Here is a 26865-nt window from a genome sequence, read left to right as displayed (position 1 = left end):
CCTGATTGGGCAACTGCGGAGTTTGAATAACAAATCAAAAATCGTAAAACGCCTCCATGTAATTACTAAAGAAAGTGTCTGATGTCTTTGAATGATAGTGAGTAAGGAATGAAGATAGGGTAAATCTGTACTAATAAGGTAGGTTCCTGATTTCATTAAATGTAGTACGACTTAACCGTATTGAATGTTAATCTTTGAAATTATATTGCTAGCGCTCAATTTCCAAATGTAGAATAGGTTTTTGATTTGATTTCTTTTTTTTTTATTATTTTAAAGTTGTGATTTGATGGCAAACAAGGTGAAAATTATTGTTAAACGCGTTTTTCATCTTTACATTCTATTATTCAAAGTTCATTTTCAAAATGCTCCTTCGAAAAATTTCGTTACGATACACTTGTTCTTTATGGTTTCAAATAGAATGTTCTATAGCTAATCAAATTTAAAGCTAAGTACTTGTAAAAGTTAAATACGAGAACCTGAAGAGAATAATTAGTCTATTGAATATGAAAGAATATATATTTTATTGTTTTTTGGAAGTTTCCTTGAGCACGTGTACAATTTTCGATAGCAGTATTTAAGTTTACTCCGTTGTCTATATTACTCTTCTGCATTTCTGTATTCCATTCATTAATTCGTGTACGCAATAGCACAAATACTAAGTTCGGTTTTGAAAATAATTTCGAAAATGTATGGAATATGAAATGGTAACATGAAAAAGTCAAATTATTTTTTTTATCATTAAAATTAAGAATTGCTATATAATTTATACTTTTTTTTTAGTTTCAATAAGTGAATACGCACAGTGTGATCACTTGGGAAATAACAGCTTAGACATATACATGAATTATGCAAACATAAATCGGTGGTCTTGGTTTTGTGGTACCGCTTTCGTCTCTAGTGTATTGGGTTGTCTTTGTTTTGTGTTACCGCTTTCGTCTCTCGTGTATCGAGTTGTCTTTTCGCCAATCTAAAGATTTTTAATAAGCTTTTTCTGCATTTTCACCAAGCACGCGGCATCAAGTGGCAGCTTCAAAATCTCATTGTCTCGCAAGTAAGATAAAATTGGGAATCGAAATGGTGAATGCGTCAAAGAGACAAAACCTGACAAAGAGCAGAAAACAGCCGAAAGCCACGAATGGGTCTTCAAGGCAGCGAAAAGATATATGAGAAGGGTATTTGATTGTTTAAAATCTGATTCCACTCACCTATCTATTACAAAGTAGGATATATTCGTATTTCATTTATGTTAAATAATGTTGAATATGCTTGTAATATTTGCAGCTGGATTTTTAAAAGGTATTGTCTTTCAATCAAGAAATTTAAGAACGTTAAATTGGAAATTAAACTGTTATATACTGCGCATGCGTGTAAAATTATACTGATTTATTCTTACCATAGTGTATTTGCTTATATGAGTATAATATTGTATAACGTTTGAGTGAAACCAAAAAAAATTAAATCGAGAGTTTTTAATTACATAAAAAGGTTAGGAGTTACATAACAATATATTACAAATGTATTAAAGGCCAACTTTGCATGAAGCAGTAAGTTAATTATTTTAGACTGGTATATAAAAATACCATGTTATTTATTTTTATTAACGGAAACCTAAATTGGTTTATTGCCGTTAAACTTGTCTTATTTGATACTGCCGTGTGCATCAACTGTGGTGAATATTTCAATGTTATTGTCGTAATAACTCCTACAATATTCAAAATATTTATGAATGCTATGTAAAGGTGGAAAAGTATGACATATTTATTAAATCAATTTGTTATTGAAATTAAGATTGCTCTAACATCATAATAATCCCAGAGTTAATTCTTATATAAATATTTCTTAAATGACTTTTGTTAAATTTTTATCGACAAATAATGTCATGACAATCAAGGGCTTACAAATGTATATGACGTTTAGGAAGATCGTGATATTATAACAGAAATTCAATATAGAGCTTGAAGAGCAGTATTTGTACCTAGAATTTTCAGAAATTTCGTGTTAAAGAACGGTAAGTATACCGACATAAATCGGAAACATCCGGTTAAAGAGTTGTAATTGTATCGACAATTATCGAAAACATCGGTATTAACGATTTAGTGGTGGAATGTTTCTCTAAAGCCTGTTATCCTTCGTGTACAAACATTTGCAGAAAGCTGTGTTCTTTATACGTGACGTCATCAGACATGGTCGGTTTTTTTGTTCGTGATGTCACAATAGGAAATTCAGAATAATTCAAAAAAAAATAAACGTCATGATTTAATTTCGGCCAATCACTTGTAGAGAACATTCATTTCACTTGTGATGAGCAATATTTTTCTTACAGCGCTCAAGAAATGTGTTTTTAAGAAATGAAAACAAAACTGCATTTTAAAGATACAGGGTTAGGATTCGATAAAGAGAGAGTATTCCAATTATTGTTTTTAAATTTGATATTAAATATTTTCAATTAAAATGAGATAATGAAACACAAATTATTTTATTAAATATTGGTGTTGGATATTGCTAGACTCAATATACATGTATGCCATTTTCTTTCAAATTCAAAATTTTCTTTGTGTAATCATACGTTTTTTGATTGAGTTAAGTCTGCTAATTGATATTTTATCGTATGTTTTTATATGTTGTGATGTTATGCTATTGTTTCAGAAAAAGGGAGAAGGTTTGGGCCCATTAAAACGTTTAATCCCGCTGCAAATGTTTGCACCTGTCCTAAGTCAGGAATCTGATGTACAGTAGTTGTCGTTTGTTTATGTAATATATACGTGTTTCTCGTTTCTCGTTTTGTTTATATAGATTAGACCGTTGGTTTTCCCATTTGAATGGTTTTACACTAGTAATTTTGGGGCCCTTTATAGCTTGTTGTTCGGTGTGAGCCAAGGCTCCGTGTTGAAGGCCGTACTTTAACCTATAATGGTTTAATTTTTAAATTGTTATTTGGATGGAGAGTTGTCTCATTGGCACTCACACCACATCTTCCTATATCTATTAGAACTGCCGCGGACAGGTAGTACTCTAATATTGTTTTCTTTTCTAGTACAACTTCGTTTAGAAATACTACTTGCTAAAACAAAATACTTAGTATAAATGATTACATAGATTAAACATCACGCATCCAGTACGGACTTATCTGTAGTGATAAATACCATGTATTGTTTTAAATGATATATTAAACCATTACTTTAATTTCACATTCTCGAAGATCAATTTTCTTCATTAAACTAAAGGTAAATTATAGGGTCTCGAGATATTGTCCTGTTTAAATTTTAATGTAAAAAGACGTTAATATACGTAACAGAAGACTAAATAATACACAAAACCAGCTCGTTGATTTTTTTACTACGGTGCAGCGACACTATTCGATAATTAAAAAAGGACCCTGGTTTTATAATGTAAAGCAACCTCGACAAATAGGCCACTGCTGAAATTCGAATCAATATTCGCCTTTAAAATTGATTATGCATCGTTATTGATGCAAAAGTAATTTGAAGGGGATACCAAATGGAGCGATATACGATACACATTTTGATCCTTTAAGTACAAAGAAAAATCCGAAAGGTATGGAATATCGTTACGTTGAATGGAACATATGATGAAATATATATATAAAAAAAAATATTTGAATGGTCAAATCTAATTTTGATATTCGTAATGTCACGTGACCATTTGTTTACAGCCAAATGAGGGCCAAAGTTAAAAAACGATTAAAACTGTTGTATGAAAGGAAATCAGTTTAAGTGTTCAATTTACATTGGCCTCGGAGAGAGATAATGTAGGTGTCAAGAAAAATACCACGTGATATACTTTGTCTATCGCCACTAGTCCATAAATCTATTGCCCGATGTGTCATCAGAGAACGGGACTTGTTTTTAGCGCGTCATTATTGTTGTGACGGTGTAGGAGTATGTTTTATCGACTTATTATTCAAATTCACAAACAATTAGCACCAAACCTCGAAAATTAAGATCATTAATAACAATAACAATCGCTAAACTTGTACGGTCTCCCTCGTGTCTAGCATGGTTATTATATACCATTATCGCTAAGTTATGGATTTAATTATTAAATTTTTAAGTATACACTATTAACATTTTAAATGATTGTCTTATAGTATATAACCATCGTGAGCTACAATACTAGTGTGCTTAAATTTTATCTGCTGAATCAAGGTAAGAAAATGTTCTTGATTTTAGGAAAACCCTTTTTATGTCAAATTTGATTTAATTTTTCCTAATTTGCGTATTTCAATGTAACAATAGGTAGTAGGTAACACTTCGCTTACTGCAATGTAATCTATGCTTTTCATAATTGTTATGTTCATTAAAATCCGTCTTTAATTAGTGCGGTGGGGGTATTATTCTATTTTTAAGGGTTAAAAAATGACATCGTTGATCTCGACTCTTTGATATTCAAATTTCGAGTTTAGGTTTCCACGACCTTCCGTATTTGGGATTGAAACACTAGTCTGTCTCCTTGATTAATACATGTGTTAAGTCAATATTACAATTTACGTTACCAAATTGAATACGATTCGGAGAGTTTTGTTTACTGTTGTTTGTTTTTTCGACGCTTCTCTTTTTGGCCACAGTGTTGTGTGTTATTTCAACGCTTCTCTCTTTGGTCACAGTGTTGTCTGTTTTTATCGACTTGTGTAGTTGGATTGCCCCTCAGTACATGTATCTTCAGGCTCTTTATTTTTACTGCACCACAAATTTTGATTTCAAATTCAATATTTCATTATTAAATAGCCTCATAATACGACACAAGTACTATAGGGTACACATATTCATGATAATACTGAACCAATTTTGTTGTCCATAAAATTTGTTCTATCTAAACATAGATATAATAGCCTGAAGCATACATTTTTCAGATAATAATTAGGCTCTACAAAAAATAGTTTTTTTTATCATGTCTTTTTTTAACATATGTTGCGTGACACTGATTTTCCCTAATGAACGCGATTCTTTTTTTCGTGTATTCCTAGACAAATTTGTTGGAAAGAAAATCAATTTTAAGATTTTATTATCTATTTAAAAAAAAGAAAATAATTCATACTCCTTCTAATGCACTGTATTGTATAATGAAGAGTGAAAAGTTTTTGATAAGAATATTATTTATCATTATTTCGTTAAATCTATTTTTATTCTGAGCAAAATTAAGAGACGATTTAGTTAAAGCATATAAAAGATTAAACCATTCATATAAAACCATGTCCTAATAGATAAAACTTAATTTGCTACATTAATTTGACATTACCAGTAAATCTTGCGTTTATCCTATACTACTGTAATAGAATTATGAATGTTAAAAATATCAGTGTTATATGCAGTCAAGTAATTAATGTTCTGTCGAGAACTTAACGAGAGAGAATCGGAAACAACATTGCATTTAAATCAAATTTAAGAAATTTAAGAAATCTTTCATGGCAAAACTGTACATGTCTGATAGAGGACTATTTTATAAGCAGATAAACTGTAAAACGATTACGAATTTGAATTCTATAATTATGAAAAATAACAAGCAGTTAAACAAAATTATTAGCGACAAACAAGGACACAAAAGGCTAGTCATAGACACTTGACTGAAATTGAAATGTTTCATCTATTGCACGAAAACTCAATCAATCCCATGTTAAGTACTTTTTAGCCGTTCCACTTAAACTCTCTCAGGTTGATTTTCTTTCCTAACAAAGTATAATAGCCAGGTCTTATTAGACTTTAGTTTCATGATTGTCCCACTGGTGTCTTGTGCCACTATTTCTCTCTTCGTGTGGGTTCTGTTTCAAATATTGAAAACATACCAGAACTAATTTGTCATTTAAATAGTTTTACATTTGTAATATAGGTACCCTTTATAGCTGATTATGCGGTATCGAATTTGCTCATTGTTGACGGCGGTACGGTGACCTACCTTTAAGTTCATGACATTTAGTCTCTGGTGGGGAGTTATCTCTTGGAAATCATACCACATCTTCAAAATTTGATATCGTGAACCGTATGTGTGTAGTATGTTGTTGATTTAAACAAATCTTCATCGAATACATTTAGCATGAAAAGTTTTTATCAGTATACATATGTAACAAACAACTTTACAGAACTTAAAGAAAAATTCTAAATGAAAAGCTCCTATTAAATGGCAAAATTAATGGCTTAAATACATAGCACGATTAGAAAATAACGTACCTGTAGTAATTTCAATATGTAAAAAAAAAAAGATGAATTAAACCTGGTTTTACCGTTAAAATTGTTGGGTTGATGTTAAGACGAGTTTTATATATAACTTAGTATTAAGTACTGTGTAAGTTTATATGAAATATCACATCTATAACCCTTACATATGATAATAATTGAGTTAATCATTTTTTCCAATAGCTAATGACATAAAAAAAGATACCTAGTATGTACTCTTAGTAATTAAAGAACACGCACAAAACGTGTCTTCCGTTTTCAGGAGGATCTTTGGAAACATAGACAATTACCTCGAATTCGATTTTTCTCTTGTAGTATCAGTCTTAAGACTAAATTCAATTTAGACGTTCATTATCCCTCAAACGACTGCAGCATCACAACTGTCTATTGTCGGGTTTTTTTTGTTTCCTTTAATTGTCTTTTAAACGTTTAGTTTTTACGACATAGTAGAAAGAAAACTGGTGTTTAACGTTTTTCTCTATTGGTAATTACATTGTAATGTAAATTATATTTACTTGAATGTAAATGTCGTACATTAACTCATTCTATTAGATTCGGTCTAACCTAATTACCCAATTTTCAGCGTAAATAACTAATGCTTTTCATCTATAGTAGGCTAATAAAGGTAAATAGGCTTTCCTTTGGCTTACGATTCAGTTAGTTCCAAATGCAATTGGAAAATAAGTGATTTCTTATTCCATGTCACTGTCGAGATGCAACAAACACCGTTTTAGAATGCGCATAGAGAACTGCCAAGTCCTAAGTAGGTGCAAGCAATAATATTGTTGTTTCTTGCTGCATTGTGAATATGGCATGCAAAATGGAAACATTTATTTTACTTGAAATATTTTAGTAGACTTCTTTGTTGTATTGATGTTTAACGACACATTCAGAACTATTTGCTATTCCGTTGCGGTAAAAAAAAATATTGGTGATGGAAGTTTTATATGACTTGAACATTTATGATCGTTGGATGTTATATGCATCTCTGTTGTTTGGAAATTGTAGCAATACAAATAATAGTTCATGAAAAAGTGTGATACTACAGCTGCAAACATTTGCATATCAAGCAAATTTTAAAATGTTGGCTTAGTAAACTACAACCAACAATAAATGAACAATGTTAGTACAAAAAGATTACTCATAGAAGGGTTTTATAGTATCTTGGCATAAACTTTTTGTATTGTTCTTCAGTCGCTGGATTTTTCATTGTTCTGATCCGATGTCTTGTATTTAACTGTTTTAATCACGATCTTGTAACAGTTTGACATACAATGTATGACATTGTGGAAGCACAAATGTAAATCAGTTTTATATCAGGATTTTTAATCTTGTCTGATATTCCCAATATTACATTTGCATATATATTCATAACATGTTATATCATACTGTTGAATACTTATTCATAGCAAAAACAATTTAGAGATTTAAGCAATTTTTGAGAAGTCGTTAAAATTTTTATCTTGAAGGCCGTATTTTTTACCTATAATATGATCGACTTTTAGAAATTGTGACTTGGATGGAGAGTTGTGAATGTGACTTACCGAATTAGACTATTTATCGGATGTGTTATTACATATGCAACACGAAGGGTGCCACATGTGGAGCAGGATCTGCTTACCCTTCTGGAGCACCTGAAATCACCCCTAGTTTTTGGTGGGGTTCGTGTTGTTTATTCTTTAGTTTTCTATGTTGTGTCATGTGTACTAACCTATAATGGTTTACTTTTTAAATTGTTATTTGGATGAAGAGTTGTCTCATTGGCACTCACACCACATCTTCCTATATCTATTGTTTGTCTGTTTGTCTTTTTCATTTTTAGCCATGACGTTGTCAGTTTATTTGCGATTTATGAGTTTGACTGTCCCTTTGGTATCTTTCTTCCCTCTTTTTTGTCTTGTTGGCACTCATACCACATCTTCTAATTTCTATGTCGGATATTTGAAACCAAAAAATAAGGATACTGAATTTCATAAGTTTCTTAATGAATGTCAATGTGATTAATGATTATATTTCCTTTACCTTTCCGCTTCCAATCTTCTAAGTTTTATTCTTCACATAGAGTATTTTGTTTAAATTACGAAAATTGCAGTAAAAATGAAGCAAGCATACTCTTCTGATGTTGGTTTTTTTTTAACATAAAATATATTACATTTTGATGTGACGTGAAGAATAAATTTTCCGACAAAGTCCAGAACGGAATACTTGAAACAGAATACACGTTGTTTGTGAAACAAAACAGATGGCAGGGAACAAATAGCTTTTAATATGAATCTAATAAAAAGATATCTCTTCTGTTGAAATTGTTGTGATTTATGTTCATTAAACATGCGACAGTTCCAAGATCAATTTCAGCCCAATCAGAACTTTAAATTAAATCTGTATGACTGTAAACTATCCAATGCAGTACAAATAAGATTTCTTAACAAATTATTAATAACAAGCTCAAAAATTAAAAAGGTTAAATGTAAATAGTTTAAATGAGTATGACCAACATGCAGCTAATAGCATTGTATGAATCGACATTAACCCATGGTACAAAGGACTTTAGTACAATTTATTTCCTTAAAACGAAAAATCTATTAACCCTCCATTCATTTCATAGAGTAATTTACCCTATAACCATAATAATTCAGCATGGAGTGTTGAACTGTCTCCAAGACAATTCTTTCATATCTTACAATTAATCATCTTGTCTCCTATATTCTAAAAATGCATTTCTATACATTTGACATGAACTCAATTGAACACAAAAATCTAAGTTGAAGATCGTGTTTCCTGCGAATAAGATTAGTGATTTTCGATGAAAAGATTGTGTTTATAGTGACTAATGAATCGAAATGGCGATTATTAATTTGTCTTTTATTTTATTACGTGTAATAAAATTACTAAATCAGTATTATTGGAAAGTGCGACATTAAGGTCACTTTTAGAAAGATCATAAAAGTCGCGGTCATAAGAACATTTCTAAGCTACGTTTGATTGACGATAGAAACACATTAATATTTTTCATTAAAATATTCTCTACGTATTGCAGAATAAAGATTTTAAATTAGATGATACGCGTCATTTGGCAAAACCAAACACAAAAAGACACACACACACGCACAGATAAATAAATATTGTTTGTATTCATATTCCAAAGCTCATATTTAGTTTAAACCAATTCAAAACATAGCATCAATCTAACAGAACAGGCAAAATAGTATATATGCATAAGGCAACGGATTCTTTCGATTTGCTGGCCTCGGGTTGTGTTCTGCTCTTTGGTCTGGTTGTTTTCTCGTTGACACATTCCTCATTTTCTTTGTCTTTTCTTTGCATACTGTATCATGTACTCTTTTTTGATAATCTCTTAGTATAATTGTCATATTATAATAATACTGAATACTTAAAGGTTTGCCTGACATATTTACGTGTAGAACAGTTTAAACTGTAACATTTAGGGGAAAGGTGTAAAGGATCTGAGCTGTGTAGGTTTGAAGCAAGCTATTATAATACAAGAGTCATTTACTTCTCTAGGTGTAAAGGATCTCGGCTGTGTAGGTTTGAAGCAAGCTATTATATAATACAAGAGTCATTTACTTCGCTAGGTGTAAAGGGTCTGAGCTGTGAAGGTTTGAAGCAAGCTATTTTAATACAAGAGCCATTTACTTCGCTTTGTTTGATTGTCGTCCTTGTGTATAAATTGTTATTTTATATAAAAAAAAATATGCTTTTTGCTTTTTCCTTTGATTATTTTGATAATTTTTTTCTTTCTCTGAATAGTCTATTCAATGTTTAAAATATAAAGGTATCATTTATAAAGGTTGTGGTCACCTCGTTAAAGTTTGTGTTACTTCTCAGGAAGTTCTATGAATGTTCTGTGTTACTACATTATAGTATATAACAACACCATTAAGAAAATGTTGTTCTATATATTTCATCCTAAAAAGCATCCTAAATATAGGTCATTTGTCATTTTTTCCAGACCTTTTAAAGTGCAAATTATTCAGATGACCAGATTTGTCTGCAAGAATTGACAAAACTTCAGGAGGATTTTTGTTTTCTTTAAATTTTCAAATTATTGAAGTCGTTATCGTGAAATGCTGTTCTTTTTTCTTTTGCAATTGCATTTACTATTAAATTGTAAATCAGTTAGCTTTGCATTTCGTCTTAGCTATATTTACCATACATGTCAAAAGGTTTGATAAAAAATCAAGTTGTTCAAAATTTGTTTTTAGTTAACTTTTTCAAATGCAAATAAAAATCAATCTTGGAATTGAATTCTTGTAAGTTGGGATTTTAATTTCATTTCCGATTGACAAATCTTTTTTCTTCTCCATTTGAAGTTTGACTTGAAATTTAATAAGTTTGTCTTCTCTCTGGTTTTGTTAAGAATGAAGAGTGTAGGGAGTATGTATGTTAATCCAGATGCTACGTCTTTCTCAAGTAGGTGAACAGAAGATGAAATCGCCATTATCAAATCATCGTTGTATTTTGCTACAGGAATGAATTATTTTCTTCAAACAGCCTCTTATGGCAGTGTTCAACAAGCCCAAAACAAATTACTTGATCAACTGGTTGTCACTTTGTCGCTTTATCGCGATTTAATTGACAAATCAATTGATATAAAGGCTTGTAGAATAGTTTCAAACTGAATGAAACGAAGGAGGACGTCTCATTAAATTATATTGATATACCTGCTAGCATCTTATCTGCAGATGAAATAAAAATCCAATCTAAACATTTTGCAGGGTCTTTCGGAAAAATCAACCGTCAATAATGCAAGACATACATAACCTTTCGGATGGTAAAATCAAGGTCAATTTTCTCTTTCTTTCGTCTTTACCAGTTTAGTATTTAGTATAGAGCCAGCGAGTAACCGTTTCATATATATATACGTATAACAAAATGTGTAAATGTTATGTTTGTAAAAATCTTCGAAATTGCAAGGCAATAGATTTTGCATTTTGAATATGAAATACTACGTAGTTTATGAAAATTTTAATTCCCAGAGTCTTTAGTATCTTATTTTTACTTGTATGCTGCAAATCTTGAGTACATCTAAGTTCAGGTTGTTAATTTATAAGAATTGTTCGGAATAGAAGGATGAAAAACGGCACAAATAGAGGAAACGGAAGATTAATTCTGTAACAATAAGAAACTTAAAAGTTGAGAACATTAATTAATGGTTTGAAATCAAAAGAAAATGCTAGTTGACTTCTGCCATGTATAATTGATATGAGTATTTCGTAATCATGATATAATAAGTAATTGAGCTCAACCAAACTCCAAACAGGAAAACAAAAACGACTGTCAAAGAGAGTCTTAAGACATAATTATTATGTTTGCGTCATTTTAATCAGTAGTCGAATGCAGGTGATCGGAAACATATCAATCATATGTATTCCAACTGTATAAACAAGGAGACTACAAACATGTTACATGGTAAACGAACTTTGTATAAACTGTTTGTAGCTATAGAGTAATATGATGAATACAGTCATGCATAGCACAGATCTCCTTTTATCCATATAATGTTATGTAATAGAAACACTCGAGGAACTTTTTTGTGCAGATATTCATATCACCACTCGAGGACGTATTTTGTGCAGATATTCATATCACTACTGCCAATCTTTTAAATCTACTTAGCATTGACTCCATCCAAATCAGGAGCCAACAGATTTTCGTTACTTCAAACAATATTGCAACCTTTTAGCTAATTAAGTCTCTGAGCGACAATATCCTCATCACATCTGTATACGTCGTTCAATATAAATAGATATAATAATGAAATAATTTTGCATTTATTCTTCTTCAGGGGTATAAACAAAATGAATCTCAACATACAGAACAGTTTAATATCATGTGTGACTTTTCTATCAATTTTTGTGATATGCAACAGTGCCGAAACCTTGAGTAAAGATGACAGTAATAGCGCTGAGTTATCTTCTATTATTGGACAAAATCTAATAGATACCGCAAATCAAGATATAGACAAACGAAAATGGAGTTCAGTTGCTAGTTGGGGTAAACGGGGGTGGCCGCTATATTCAGGAAAAAGATGGTCCGTTTTACATACTTGGGGAAAGCGTGCCTCGCCAGACTCCGATGATATTAACAAAAGAAAGTGGTCAGGTTTTACCTCTTGGGGTAAAAGAGCACTGAAAGATTACCTCAATAATGACGACGATAAAAGAAAGTGGAGTGGGTTTACATCTTGGGGAAAACGAGATTTGCCAGACTATGAAAATGTTGACAAACGTAAATGGTCTGGTTTTACTTCTTGGGGAAAAAGATCTGATTCTGATGACATTGAAAACGATAAACGAAAATGGGCAAGTTTTAATTCTTGGGGTAAACGTTCTCCAGCATCTGATGATTCGGACTTAGACACTGACATGGATAAACGTAGATGGAACCAAGTAGGCGTTTGGGGAAAAAGGAGTGGTGAACCGGAAAAGAGAAGATGGTCATCTGTATCAGCATGGGGCAAACGAGGATGGAACAACTTCCAGTCATGGGGAAAACGACCATGGTCATCATTCAAATCCTGGGGGAAACGTAATCCATGGCATTCATTGTCAACATGGGGAAAACGATCTGTACCAGGTTAGTATATTATATATAGTTTTTCAATTTCTTTAAAGAATTTGGCACATTCATATCAAAACAAGGGATTGGGGCGATTAGCGCCTTATTTGGCCTAATTGTTTACTGAAATTTGAACCACAAGACAAAGATTTACATTTGATTGTTTATACCCATCTTGTTTCCAATGGTACAATGTAACATCAAGTTACTTCCCTTTATAAATACAGGATAGTAGGAGATTGTAAAGCGTTCATTGTTGTTTTTGTGTATTATTTTGTAGAAAGAGAGATGCAGGATTACTCATTATTTTATAACCTCTTACCCTCAAACAATTAATGGCGTTTATCGGCAATGACATGACAATGACATGGCAAACTTACATAATAATATGTCGTTATACAAAATATGTAAATGTCATTTTACGCCTTACGACGATAAATAACACACAATGTTTATCAAACTTCCACATTAACTTTTGTGCTCTTAAGGAAACATATAAAACTGGCATATAAACAAATTTACAAACGGAAGTAGAAATGTCACGTGGTCTTCTAATGTAGGTGTGTATTGCCCATCAGTGAATACCTCGAATTACTTTCGTCACGTAATATGCGTTTTATCACAGCTATTGGACACTTTATTTTAATTTTTATTTGATATGTATTGAATTTTTGACGATTTAAGTTAGTATGACGAAAATGGATAAACAACAGCTGTTTCGTAAGATCATAACGACATTTGACAGTGTACTTTTCCTGTAATCGATGCTGTTTCCTCAATTTATAGTCATTCATGACAAAAATGTGTCTACTTTTCAAAATTTTCTTGATTCGTTTTTACTGCTTGTTCATAAGTTTAACCACCTTAATGGCATGTTATAATAACAAGAATGACAAGCTTTTATACTGGGAATTAAATATTTTAAAATGTGACTATAGATCAAAGAAATTTTTATAATACTATAGTTATGTCTGAAAGAATGGTCATAAAAATGAAATAATAGAGACATCGTGAATACCGACAAAGTCATCCCGTTGTTACATTTAACGACAACTTAACAATAGCTGAGTGCTATAGAATCCTTCGTCTGAAATGTCAACAATATTTTCCTTTTGTGGTAACTAATTGATTTTAGTATTGAAATTGTGGTTTATTGCTTTGATTCATAAAGTTATGTATATCTCAAAAGCATTTTTTTTCTTTTATTTTTTTGTGATTTCGTCTCATACATCAGTTTTTCCAAAGCAACTGACAATTGTTGTAGTTTTATTTAATCTTAACAACAAATTTTCTAGGAACTATAATGATTTGCCTTTTTGATAAAATCTATTTTAAAGATAAAAGTCAAATGTCTTAGCCGACAGTCTGAGTAAATATGACAATTAAATAAGTACATCCTACATAAATATATATAATATACAAAAAAACAATACTGAAGTTACATGAAGTTAAATTGACTTTTTCTTACTCGTTTCTAGAAAAGTTATTCCTAAATTTTGTAAAACAAAAAGTATTAGTGTTTTACATAAAATTAGCATTGTACATTTTGATAAGTAAATTTAAAACTATTTCGTCCGATTACTTCTTAATTTTTATGAAGCATTCGTATAACATTTTTTAAGTAAACCGCTTTAATTCCATGGTGGTTGTCTTTTCCAATGAAATTTGAAGAGTAAATACATTTGTACGTCGTGTATTGGGAACACAAAAACAAAATAATAGCAACACTGTCATTCCCTTTTCAATGGGGTTCTAAAATTATTTCCAAAAGAGAAAAAATAGAATCCATCTTTTTCGATCTGTTTATACGTCTGCACATACAGGTTTGCTTATTTAATTTTCAATTTACGCCCAATGTGTGTCTAATACATCATTCCTACCACCACTGATGGTTATGTGCGAAAGATTCAATGTTTTGCTTTGACATTTACATCAAGTCATCAAGCAAACTCATGCTAAGTAATATAGTCTGGAGATGTCTCGACAATCTTTTTTTTCTTTGCATGTTATTAATTAATCAAACAGTCTGGTAAACAGTATTTTCTTTTGAAAAGAATATGATACATCGATTTTACTTATCCTAAAAAACGTGCATTTATATACACGTAAAGAATAGGATACATCGATTTTACTTATCCTAAAAAAACGTGCATTTTTATACACGTAAATAATAGGATACATCGATTTTACTTAATATCCTAAAAAACGTGCATTTGTATACACGTAATGCTCGTATGTATTACACATTAATCAAATATTATATAGTCTACTGATTTTTAAAACAAACCGAATATTTGGGAGTATAACTTGAGGAAATCCCTATCTGTTCAACCTACTTTTGCAATTTTCACAGTTTTCGTAACATTTTACTTGTACCTTAAGTTTAACTCCATAGAAACCAGGTATATTCTGAATTGCGCATGTAGCACCTTTCTACAATTGCGTTTGGGAAGATAAGTTTTAATAGGCCGAGTTCACTTGAAACTCTCGAGTTAGCTTTACTTACTCGGGTTTCAACACTACGATTTTACTTGAACCACTCGAGTTCAACCCTCGTACTCTGGTTCCAACCCTCACCGAGCCAGGGTTGAACTCGGGAAACTCTTGAATGACGTCAAACCATTGAGAATATTTCATTTTTTATGCTTGGTCAGGTACTTACCCTAGACGTTGTTCCGAATATCAACTCGAGTGCGTTCACGTGATAATCTATTAACTATGGAGTCGATTGTACAGTTTCAAGTGAACTCGCCCATAAAGAAAACCTTTTATTCTAGAAATTTTTAAGAAGTATACTATGGAGCGAATTAATCCTATTTTTAATGCAAACTTTTAGACAAGTAGATGTTGGTTCAAAACGGTCTTAAAATACATTGTATATATAAAAAAGAAGATGTAGTATGATTGCCAATGAGACAACTCTCCACAAGAGACCAAAATGACACAGAAATTATCAACTATAAGTCACCGTGTGCCTTTTTCATCAAAAGTTTCAATTCTGTAATTTCTTGGTAAGTTGAAGTAAACGATGACACCAACGTCACCTTTTTTTTTGTGTCAGAGTAGGGTTACTTTTACATACGTTCTAAATTTGAAGGAGTCAATTCGTGGTCTAAAACCTAAAATAAAAGAACTTTGACTTCTTGAAGGAAGACTTAGATATGTTAGGCATGTTATTCATATATTTCTAAAACCCTTAACCAGAGACTATCTACTGATATCAGAAAGGACCACTTATTGTTAAGTAGATTATTGGGATCGTCTTGATCTTGCTCAACAGTTTTAAGCTCTATATTTCATTATTGAATACCCCATATCTACTGTAGAGAAGATGAACAACAATTATAAAATCTGATTCTTTTAAAATGATATTTATATTATAAGGTTTTAAGGGAACGATATTTTATGTTATGTCTCTTATGTGCATCTACCTATTTCGACTATTTTCTTGTTTAAAAATATTTTTTTTGCATCGACCGTACACCCTGCTCTTAAACGCTCGACATGATGGGCTGGCGCTGACCTGAAAAAAAAAAGTTACACAGAAACGTCCGCGGTGCTAATAAAAATCGTTATAATATTTATTTTTGTATGTAAAATGTATTTTGCGAAATGTTAAGACGTCTTGCGGCTTATAGTTATAATGTCTTTTATTGCTTTGAGCCATAAATCAATTGAAATTATATATTTTAGAATGTCTGGAGTCATGAGTAGGTTAAAAAAATTAGTGCAAAAACGTGTTCATCGTTGACAAGAAAAACATTCTGCGTACGTCGTCAATATTTTTTTTTTTCTAAACGCGAAACTGAACTTGACATAAAGTTGTATTACTGCTATGCACAAATTAGTTTTTGGTCTCTTGGTAGTTTCCGCCAATTGTCTTGCTATGACTAAAAGGGACATAATATTTGAAATTTGATAATAGTAACAAGCACAATCACCATTAAACTTAAATGATACAGCAATATAATAATTGTCCGAGGTAAAAATAAAATAAATTATGGTTTTCATCTAAACATAAAATCCATGATTAAAGCATATTTTTATATTGGCTTATTTGACATTTATATTTATTTCGACTTTGTGGGTTACATGATAATTCAGTAGGAATTCAATGTTTTGAATGATAATATTTGCAAGGATTAAAGGAATTTACAAAATTATTAGTTAAACACCTATTCCTCAAAGAAAATTTTATTACTAAAAAGGAAATAACCATGGTGCAGGTAACCTGATTTGGTACATAAACAACAGGTGGTGGGGCTAGATCAGTATTACGCGCGCACCTGTCTTTTATCACAAGCCCAGTAGTCAGCACTGTTTGTGCTGACATGAATTATCCTTGATATTTTTATATTTATAAATTAACTGCTTACAAAATTTTGATTTTTTTTTAAATACTAAGGCTTTTCTACCCCAGGCATAGATTAGCTTAGCTGTATTTGGCGAAACTTTTAGGAATTTTAGTCCTCAATGCTCTTCAACTTCGTACTTTATTTGGCCTTTTGAACTTTTTTGGATTCGAGCGTCACTGATAAGTCTTTTGTAGACGAAACGCGCGTCTGGCGTATATATAAAATTTAGTCCTGGTATCTATGATGAGTTTATTGTGCTTCATATCTACGAGATGTGACGCAATGGTATATACAATATAAAGAAACATGTACTGTTCAGCAATACATATAATTCCTCACTGACATAGAAAGTCAAAGACATCACACAATTTGAAATGTCGGGTCAAAACACACCAAAAAGCCGTCGGTTAACGCTGCTACACACAATTTCGATATGTATAGAATACACGTTTTACTGAATCGTAATTTTATTAAAGTGTTTGAGTAAGCAAGCTCATTCGAAAATGAACTGACAATGTCATGGCAAAAACGGAACTACCATAATGCAAAAAAAGTAACAAAACATAGCATTGTAAAATAGGGTTTGGTAACACTAGCCCTACCAAAAACGATAGGGTTGTGTCAGATAGTCCGTTAGGATAAATCGAATTCGGCTTGAGTTTGCTATGAGTATTGATAAAAAAAGTTACATTTTTTTTATGACCGTGCTTACTTGAACAAACCATTCCAAATGTTTTGCCCTTGATGTTCTTGAACTTCGTAATTTATTTGTTTTTATTGAAAGCTTGGTATCTTATCTTCGGTCAGTTTTCTTTTATTACATTCTAGAGAGAAAATTTACAACAAATGAATGGTAAGCACTTAAAAAAAGTATTGTCCAGCTATGTAGATGTTTGATAGTAATTAAAGATGTGTGGATAACTGGGATGTTTACGGATCCCTAGAAAATGGATTTGTTTTTTTGATAAAAAAAAAAGTAATTTTGACTTTCATTGAGTTTTAGAGAAAAATTACAACTATCGATTTCATCAAATCAATAATTTTAATATAAAGCGGAATAACAGCTGATAGTTCCTGTTTGTCAAAGACCTATACAAACAACAACCTTGCAGTATTCAAACTATAGTCCTTTCCTTCGAAGGCTAATGGGCAGTTTAATGAAATAATTATTCGGATTAACAATACGATTCTAAAAGAAGAACTAAACCTGGAAGCGTACACACCTTAATAAATCTAGCCTTTTCATAAAGCCTTTTGTGATAAATATTATTGCCATTTTTCTTGCGTTAATACAGACTTCAATAATATGCATACCATGGTCAAATTAATGTGAGAAAAGAACATGTGTCAAAGAAAATTACAATAATTTAATGTCATTATAAATATTTGGAGCATCCTGTTAACTAGGAAATGAATAAGATAATTAACAATCATATATCAACGTCTTTCGTCCTCGTCGGATCAGGCAGTTTCCTTGAAGCACCGTTTGAGGGGGAAATAATGATTAAAAACGTCAAATAATGTGGGTTTAGACGTTCCTTTATTCCGCATTGATGTCAATATGTATCGCAACATATTTTAAAATTTATTTTGATAAATCGGAAAATAAATCAACCTTGAAAGGTATATTTTTGCTCGTTAAAGATTTTAGCAACTCGTTCGTTTAAGTTATGAATAAATGTGAATGCTATTTCGATAAGGTTACAAATAGTTCATTTATTTAATACCAGTCACTTTTCTGAATTAACCCACACAAGGAGCAAGTGTATGCTTATATTTCAGTGAGGTAGAAGATATTAAAGATGTGTAACTGTAAAATATATATTAAGTAGATGTGGTACTCGTATGATTATCAATGATAGACAAATCTACCAGAGACCAAACGACGACAATGCAATCAACGAATAAGGCACAGGCTTCAACAATGAGCACATTCCACTAGCAAATTAAGTTAAAGAAGACCAAGTCATAATAACATGTTTAAAATTACAAAAGAAAGTAAAAACAATGACTTGATTTATGTTTAAAACAATAAATGAAAAATTATTAGAATTGTGTATTAGACCAATCAACGAAAACCACTGGATTACTGGCTCCTGAATTGGGTTAAGAAGATGTCGAATCTTACGGGGTTAAGGAAGTTGTAAGCTCTGAACCTTTTCCACAGCCTTGGACAGCACAACATTAGAACACTAAACTATTTCGAATAATGATAAAAATGTACACTTGATGCATTAAAAGGTAAAATCACAAAAATATTGAACTTAGAGGAAAATCAATTCGGAAAGTCCATAATCACATGGCAAAAACAAATAACATAGCGCATCAAAAACGAATGGACAAGAACTGTGATATTCCTGACTTAGTAAAGGCATTTTCAAATGTAGAAAATGGTGGATTAAACCTGATTTTATAGCGCTAACCCTCTCACTTTAATGACAGTCTCATCAAATTCCGTTATATTTACATTGATGCGTTAACTAAACAGACACAATAAATAAAATAGTCAAAATATGGGTACATCAGTAAATAAAATAGTCAAAATATGGGTACATCAGTAAACATATTTTCACTATTTGATCAATTATCCTTTCTTCTTGGATCTATCCATCATAGAACGAAGGTTACAACTGTAAAAATGCATTGCTTTACGTTTTTGGAACACATTTATCATCACCTATAGCAAGCCATTAAAATCAAAATAAATGAAAATTGAAAGATTCAGTAAAAAGTAAATTCACCAAAATACTGAACTTAGAGGAAAATCTATTCGGAAAGTCCATAATCACATGGAAAAATCTAATCATAAAACAGTTCGGTAAAAAATTATACGCATATTGTAAATTGTAAATTTTCCTTCTTTAATAGAAGAATATTTATCGTAATAATGCCTTGATTTCTTGCTAGAGCCGAATTTTCTTGCATTGTATTTACGTACGTTATTTAAACGGGCAACTATGAAATTGCATATATTCATTGCCTATAATAACTACAATTACAAATTCTGTTCACTTTATTTTTTGGCACAAATTTCACACAGTTTACATGTTAAAACATATTAATTTGATTTAGCTTGTTACAATATGCATCTTGTCCATAAATTCTTATTTTAATGAAAAGTTCCAAAGTTTATTTCTAAAAGGCACCCACACACTCTGAATAACTTAAAGTAGTAAAAGAGTCGTTCGGTCAAATTTGTAAAGCTTCAAATTAGATCTACCACGATATTCTAAGATAGAAACCTTAATATAACACACATTGAACATTTAAACGTCATTAGTTTGGATATTTTATCGTATATTGATAATTTCAATGCATAATTTAATGTAGAATGCTCCATGAAAGAGAATAATACAACAATTAGATGTAGATAATTTAGGTCTGTCAGTACCGAGGAAATTGATTTAACGGTCATTTATTGGTTTAGGCTCTTTAACCATTAATTATAACGGTATTGAAGAAGATTGGCAAATCTTAATAATTAATACCTAATTTTCTTTTTCACAGTTTTTGATATGTAAGTTATTGATTAATTTTTAAGTAGCTTGTTAAAATGTCCAATACACGCTCTCATCACACTCTTCAAGATGCTACCTTATCTGTATTTGACAGGAATATAAGGGTGATTGTTCTAGGTATTCTTGTTTTGTCACGTTTTAGAACAATTTCATATACAATATGAAGCGTAAGTGTCATAAATGCATTATAATTGCTGTATGTTAATGTTCTAGTGTAAATACTTATTCAAATTCAATCATTATCATGGTAGTTGGATAAAAAAATCTTCATTTTGATGTATTTCCTCTTTTTAGGGGGAATTTTCAACTTTTCTTTCTGAGATTATTTCGTAAAATGAATATGTGAAAGATTTAAGGCAATATTAAATTACGCAAAATATCAAACGAAATCAGAGCAATCAGAAAATATTGAATCGTAAAACATTAATAAGTATAATAGTTATTAATACCTCTTTTTTTATACTTTCACGATTTTGTTTGTGTGTTTGTTGATTTGTGTCGGCTTTGCGTCAAGCGTAAATACACGCAAAAACAAAAACGAGAAAAGTGTTATAAATATAAGCCTTTTACTGCAACTTTGAACATTAACAACCGAGCAATCAGTCATAAATTTTAGTGTGTTAAACCTCAAAATGACTGGTGCATTAATAATATGGAATCGGCGGCGTTCTAAGGATATAAGCAAAAACAACAAATTTTGATTTTAATTGCTATATATATTATTTGGTATTATTCTACTTGTTCGATAACATATATCGTTTTGTCATTGTTTATTATACTTTAAAGCAAACCCCATCATGTGTATTATTTGATATTCTTATTCAAGACAAGCTTTGTTCCAATACTCTATTTTGCCAATTTCATCAAACATTAGAATTCTAAAGTAGTTTATTCTGTCTGTCTTTTCTGCTGAAAGGAATAGTATGTGGCCATAATTTCCTTCAAATGTCTAGTAATTATTATATTTAAATTAACTGTGTGTCACTGTTTTAACCTACAGGAAACGCTGGTGGTTTATTGTCGGGGAGTTCCGTTGATTATAATCATAAAATCATGTCTGTCGTTCAGTTTTCCTACAGTGTAAATAATTTTCACAGCCTTAAAAGAAATTCTTCATTTTACTACTTACGAAACAAAACGTAGTGAAATTATCCACATTGAACTTTATATGATTTGTCATGTGGATTATATTACAGAAGGTACGTAGTCTTCCCTAAAACACATAGACGGGCGTTCAGATTTACTATATACTATTTTGTAATGTTGCCTATTCCCTGGAAGTATAGATCTTACAAAGATATCCATGCCATAATCAAAAACACGTGCAGAATTGTGTACACCAAAACAAATAATTATATTCCTCCATTAGTCTAGGAGAGAGCTAAGTAAACGCCAATAGACAGAGAATGTAATATATCTTCCTTAGTTAATATAATTTTTAAGAGCTACGTTTTACTACGTTTTGAAAGCTTAGCGAAACAGGAATATAGGTACCGAAGCGTATTGAAACGTACTGATCGTTTTTTTTAAATTGGATCTGCTCCGTATGGTTTGAAAATTCAACCACAAACTAGCGAAAATTGAAATGAAGTACATGTAGAAGCCTAGTATATACGCATCAAAGCTTAGCGGAACGCAACAAAACGTGTTTACTACGTATCAAAACGTATCAATGGATGGGGAAAACGTGGGTCTACACGTACTAATTACGTAGGAAAACGTCATAAGAACGTAGTACAAATCTGGTAAAACCTAGTTTTCAAAATAACGTGACATTATTGTTTTAAAAAAAACGTAAAACTTGACAGTGTGACTGGGGCTTTATGGTTTGTGTCAGGTCGTCATGTGGTATGTGTAACAAATTAGAATTAAAGAACACGTTTGATATATATGTACATAAACAGCAAGTCAATTAACAATTAAAAATCTTTACTACAAATCTGTGATTGAAAACAATTGCATTTATTTTACCAAATAGTTCAATCACCGTTTAAAAGATCAACGATTCAACGACTATATAAATTACTAGGATACTTTTTTATTAAGCTTGTAACGCTGACTTGATTTACATGGAATCATTCATTAATAACGAATCGTACAATACATAAAAAAAGTTATCAGGAAATACCAAAATCCTTTAACAGGTAAACACAATGTAATAACCTTTGATAACAACAATAAATAACATTTGTTTCATTGAACGATGATACACTATGATAAAAACTAACGCTGGCAAATATTCTGATGGCAAATGTAAGTTGTTTGTCAAATGAAGGTGTTTTTTGTTTGTTTTGTTTAACTTTCTGAATGACTATTTGAGGTGTGTTTTGTTTGCTAGGAAAAAAATATAGCAGATGGTTAAGGTATTTTGCTTATTCAAAAGTAAAATCACAAAAATACTGAACTCCGAGGAAACACAAAAGGAAAATCCCAAATCAAGGGGAAACCATAAGCTCAAACACATCCAACGAATGGGTAACAACATAAACCATATGCAAACAATGCACCCATTCTCTAGTAAGTTTTTAAATATTTACTCTTATGGTTTAAAGAAGCATTTGTGTGCTCGTCATATATCATGTTCAATAAAAGTAGTCAACAAGTTGTCTTGTCCTTGTTGTTATAGTCATTTTCAACGTTGCAAACTGATTATTATTGTTACTGCGTGTTGAGTAATCATACATTGAAGAAAACAAAAATAATGAAAGTTATTTTACTCTTTTTATATTCTAATATTAACTTCCTTTATGAAAAGACAAATGTTCTTATTCCCGCTTTATCTTTAACATTACAAAACCTTGTTTCTTTAAGTCAGATCAAACAGCAATCTATCGGAAGTTGTATTTGTATGCACGTATGGGGCTTGCTACTTAACTCATTTGCGCAGCTTGCAAAACACTCGAAGTAAGGAGTATCAATAATGGATTTAAATTATCACAAGCACTGTGCAGAATATTTTAATTAATTTAAACAAATAGGAACAAGACTAGAAACGGAAGCTGAAATGAATTTTCTATCTCACTGACTGAATTAGGCTAATATTTTCTTCCTTTGACTTGGTACTTGAGATTTTAAGAGCCTGTTAACAAAGTGCATGCTTTGCATAAATAATTTTTACTTCATTTTTACTGTAATCATTTAATTAATTTAAATCTTTTTCATTGATAAGTGTTTGAGTTACATACAAACGTACATTTGCTTAAACATGTTTTAGCAGAGTAAGGAAACATATATGTTGATACCTTTTAATGACCACATTTATGTGAAATTCAAAACAAAAATCTATCAAATACCATTCTTCATATCTGTATAACATACTAGTGTTTCTGATATCGATACAATTTTTTTTTAATTTTGCCTTGCATATTTTGTTAGACCTTTATCTTAGCCGATTTTGGTTCAACTTTTTAGAATTTGGGTACTCAATGCTCTTCAACTTGTTCTTGTTTGGCGTCACTGATAAGTCTTTTGGGGGAGAAAACGCGTCTGTTACATTAAAATTATCTCAGAAAATTATAAGCCTGGTACTTTTTATAACTTTTACACTTTTAAACATATTAGCCTTATTCTATATCCTATCATTTATATATTTTGTGGACAGTTTATTACTTTTCTTCTATTGCACAGAACGGCTGCAAATAATAGATACCAGGATGTATAGAGTGTATTTCGTTAACAGCAGTATGCTACTGTTGTCTTTATTTACAATCGATTATGTGTCTATGAAGATTTAAAAATCAAACAGAGGTTATGATTACAGGACCTCATTTTATCGTTTAAACTCTTTTCAGTGTTTCCCAAATGACAAAAAATGTCTCTTGGCGCAATTAATAATGCTCCAGTCTTTAGAAGAATCTTATATAAACACATCATATAAACTGTTCTAGATATTTTTTAACAATGACCTCTGCGATCCTTTTAAATGACCTCTACGAGCCATTTACCAATATATGTTTACTTGACACATCAATTTGAGCAGAACCAGAAACTGTTAAGATGACAAGATTTCTGAATGAAACATTCTTATCAAATTAGTTTCGTCAATCAGTCAAGTAGACTTCAATAACGAACCTAAATGGCTACTTTTCGTCTTTATATAAACTCACATTAGACAATTGTTTGTTTGATGGGCTATGTATCAACACTTTCAAAGAACTGTTAAGGTTAATATCTAAATTAACAACTTTGAAGGTTTATAACTCAATCAGAAAAAATAAATAAACTTTAGTTTAACATTAACTTGAAAACAGGAAGAATAGGTTTAAAATCTGGTATAATAGGTTTAATCACTTCTGCATATATATCATCAAAAACATTATTACAGTTTGTCAATAAAAATCAACTGACACAGGCTTAAAATGTGCTATCAAATCAGTCTAAAAATCTTCAAACTTTATTTTTTTAAATTTTATTCCTTTAATTCTTCGTTTGAAGAGAAACAATTCGCTTGTTAAGGAGGGATTATTAATTCAATAATGTTGCTGATTATATAAAACATCCTGACAAATCAAATAATTTAACTTGCTGCTCTCTTTGATGTTTTTCTACTTTTAAGGCCATGTGTTTAGCCTGGCATTGTGAATTAAACACTTATTTAAAATGATTAATCCGGAACAGCCACATTGCATAAGTGTTATTGATTGACAACTGTTGCTTTTGTGGTTATTCCAAAAATGCAATTCACAGTGAGCAACCTACAGTTAATTTCTACTGCAAATTTATGTTGTTATAAGTTTAAACTAATAGCTTTGTCAGAAATGTTGACAATGTGTTTGACATTATCAAATGCAAAAACATGTTTTGAATGCATGCAATGTGTACTGTTATTTTCATTCTAAGGTAAACTCAGGTGTATTGGAAGGCATAATAAAGAGAGAACAAAAGGGCGAATGCTTAATGTTTTTTTATTCACAGTGTGACATTTGAACATTTTTCTCGTGCGCTTTGATTTTCGATATGTTTCGGTAACAGTATTAAATATGATTCTAGTAGATGCTATAATTTCAGTCCTATTTTAACATATATGTAAGAGAATTTGAGATGATACGTTCTTAGTAATTCTAAGTATACGTATGAATGAGATTTAACTTATGAATAAATTTCTATATGATATGATAAACACATTTGATTATTTGATAATAGAGTTGATTTACCATTTATATTCATTGCTCACAGACCTCTAATTAACACATAATGTTCACTATCACAAGTGAAGCGTTGCCATATATCGTCAGTAGTGAAAGCTTTATTGAAATAAGCAATATCTCTTACTTGACATGTATTTCCGATATGTTGTTTTATTGAGAAGCATGTCTGATCGGCAATATATTTTCTATTTTCAGTTGAGAGTGACCAGGAAGCATCCTACACAGCCCAAGCTGTTTGAGAAGGGAGATAACTCGACATGTACAGATTCAATTATACCAATTAGCAATAAACAAATTTCGTGACAAAGTATATACTTCGCTATATTGTAATTTGTCTTAAAGAATCTTTTTATGTATTTTAGTGAAATGTAATTTGATTTTTGAGCCTGCTGACATTTAATTGAAAGGATGCTAAACTATCACCTCAGTCCCGGCAATCTAATTAAATGTTTGTTAATATGTTGTGTAGGACTAAGTGCGTCCGGTAATGGCGGACATAATAAGTTGTTTAAAAGCTGCTTCATTTCAGGAATATTAAGTCACGAAACATTTAGAATGACAGAAGAAATGTTGATGTATTGATAGTGCACACGAGGAATGTAATTATTATTTAAGGAGAAACTTTGTTTTTCTCTTTTTTCCTATTTTAATCATTTGTGTTTTTGTTTTGTAAACTTAAGTTCAATTTATTCCGGATTCATTGAAGGTTATACTGTCGACTGCTTGAATGAGAGACAAAGTATAACAAACATGCTTTCATCTTTAAATAGTTTATATATACATCATTGAAAAATAGAGAGGAACTGAAGTTTCTAAAGCCGATGTTTGATAGAAATTACGGTATATCTACATATATTATAAGACAAGACAAGAAAAGTATAGAATTTAAGATTTGTTATTTCATTCAAACAAATTCATTGGTCCGTTTATTTTTCGGTGTTTTGTGATTGGTTTAGAACATTGAAAGACAGATATTATTTTGTGATAAACTACTATGATGGAGATTTATTATATGATATATATATATATAGCAGATTTAAAAAGTATTTTCAAGGAAAATAAAATGCTGATTTACAAA

General features: G+C 30.9%; 1 protein-coding gene across 1 annotated transcript; it reads left to right on the top strand.

Annotated features, from left to right (window-relative positions):
* LOC134685671 (prothoracicostatic peptide-like) lies at positions 1-26865 on the top strand. Its single transcript, XM_063545631.1, has 3 exons — positions 1-138; positions 11995-12785; positions 25983-26865. Exons 2-3 carry the CDS (start codon positions 12008-12010, stop codon positions 26024-26026), a joined length of 822 nt encoding a protein of 273 aa, XP_063401701.1. The 5' UTR covers positions 1-138; positions 11995-12007; the 3' UTR covers positions 26027-26865.

The sequence above is a fragment of the Mytilus trossulus genome, chromosome 9 (assembly GCF_036588685.1).
Source record: "Mytilus trossulus isolate FHL-02 chromosome 9, PNRI_Mtr1.1.1.hap1, whole genome shotgun sequence".
Classification (NCBI taxonomy): domain Eukaryota; kingdom Metazoa; phylum Mollusca; class Bivalvia; order Mytilida; family Mytilidae; genus Mytilus; species Mytilus trossulus.
This window is presented reverse-complemented; position numbering and strand designations above follow the sequence as displayed.

Excerpts from the sequence above, each read along its gene's own strand:
- LOC134685671 (XM_063545631.1), top strand. The coding sequence starts at position 12,008 with ATGAATCTCAACATACAGAACAGTTTAATATCATGTGTGACTTTTCTA. Across the intron at positions 12,786-25,982 it reads GGGAAAACGATCTGTACCAG|TTGAGAGTGACCAGGAAGCA; the intron begins GTTAGTATATTA and ends TTCTATTTTCAG.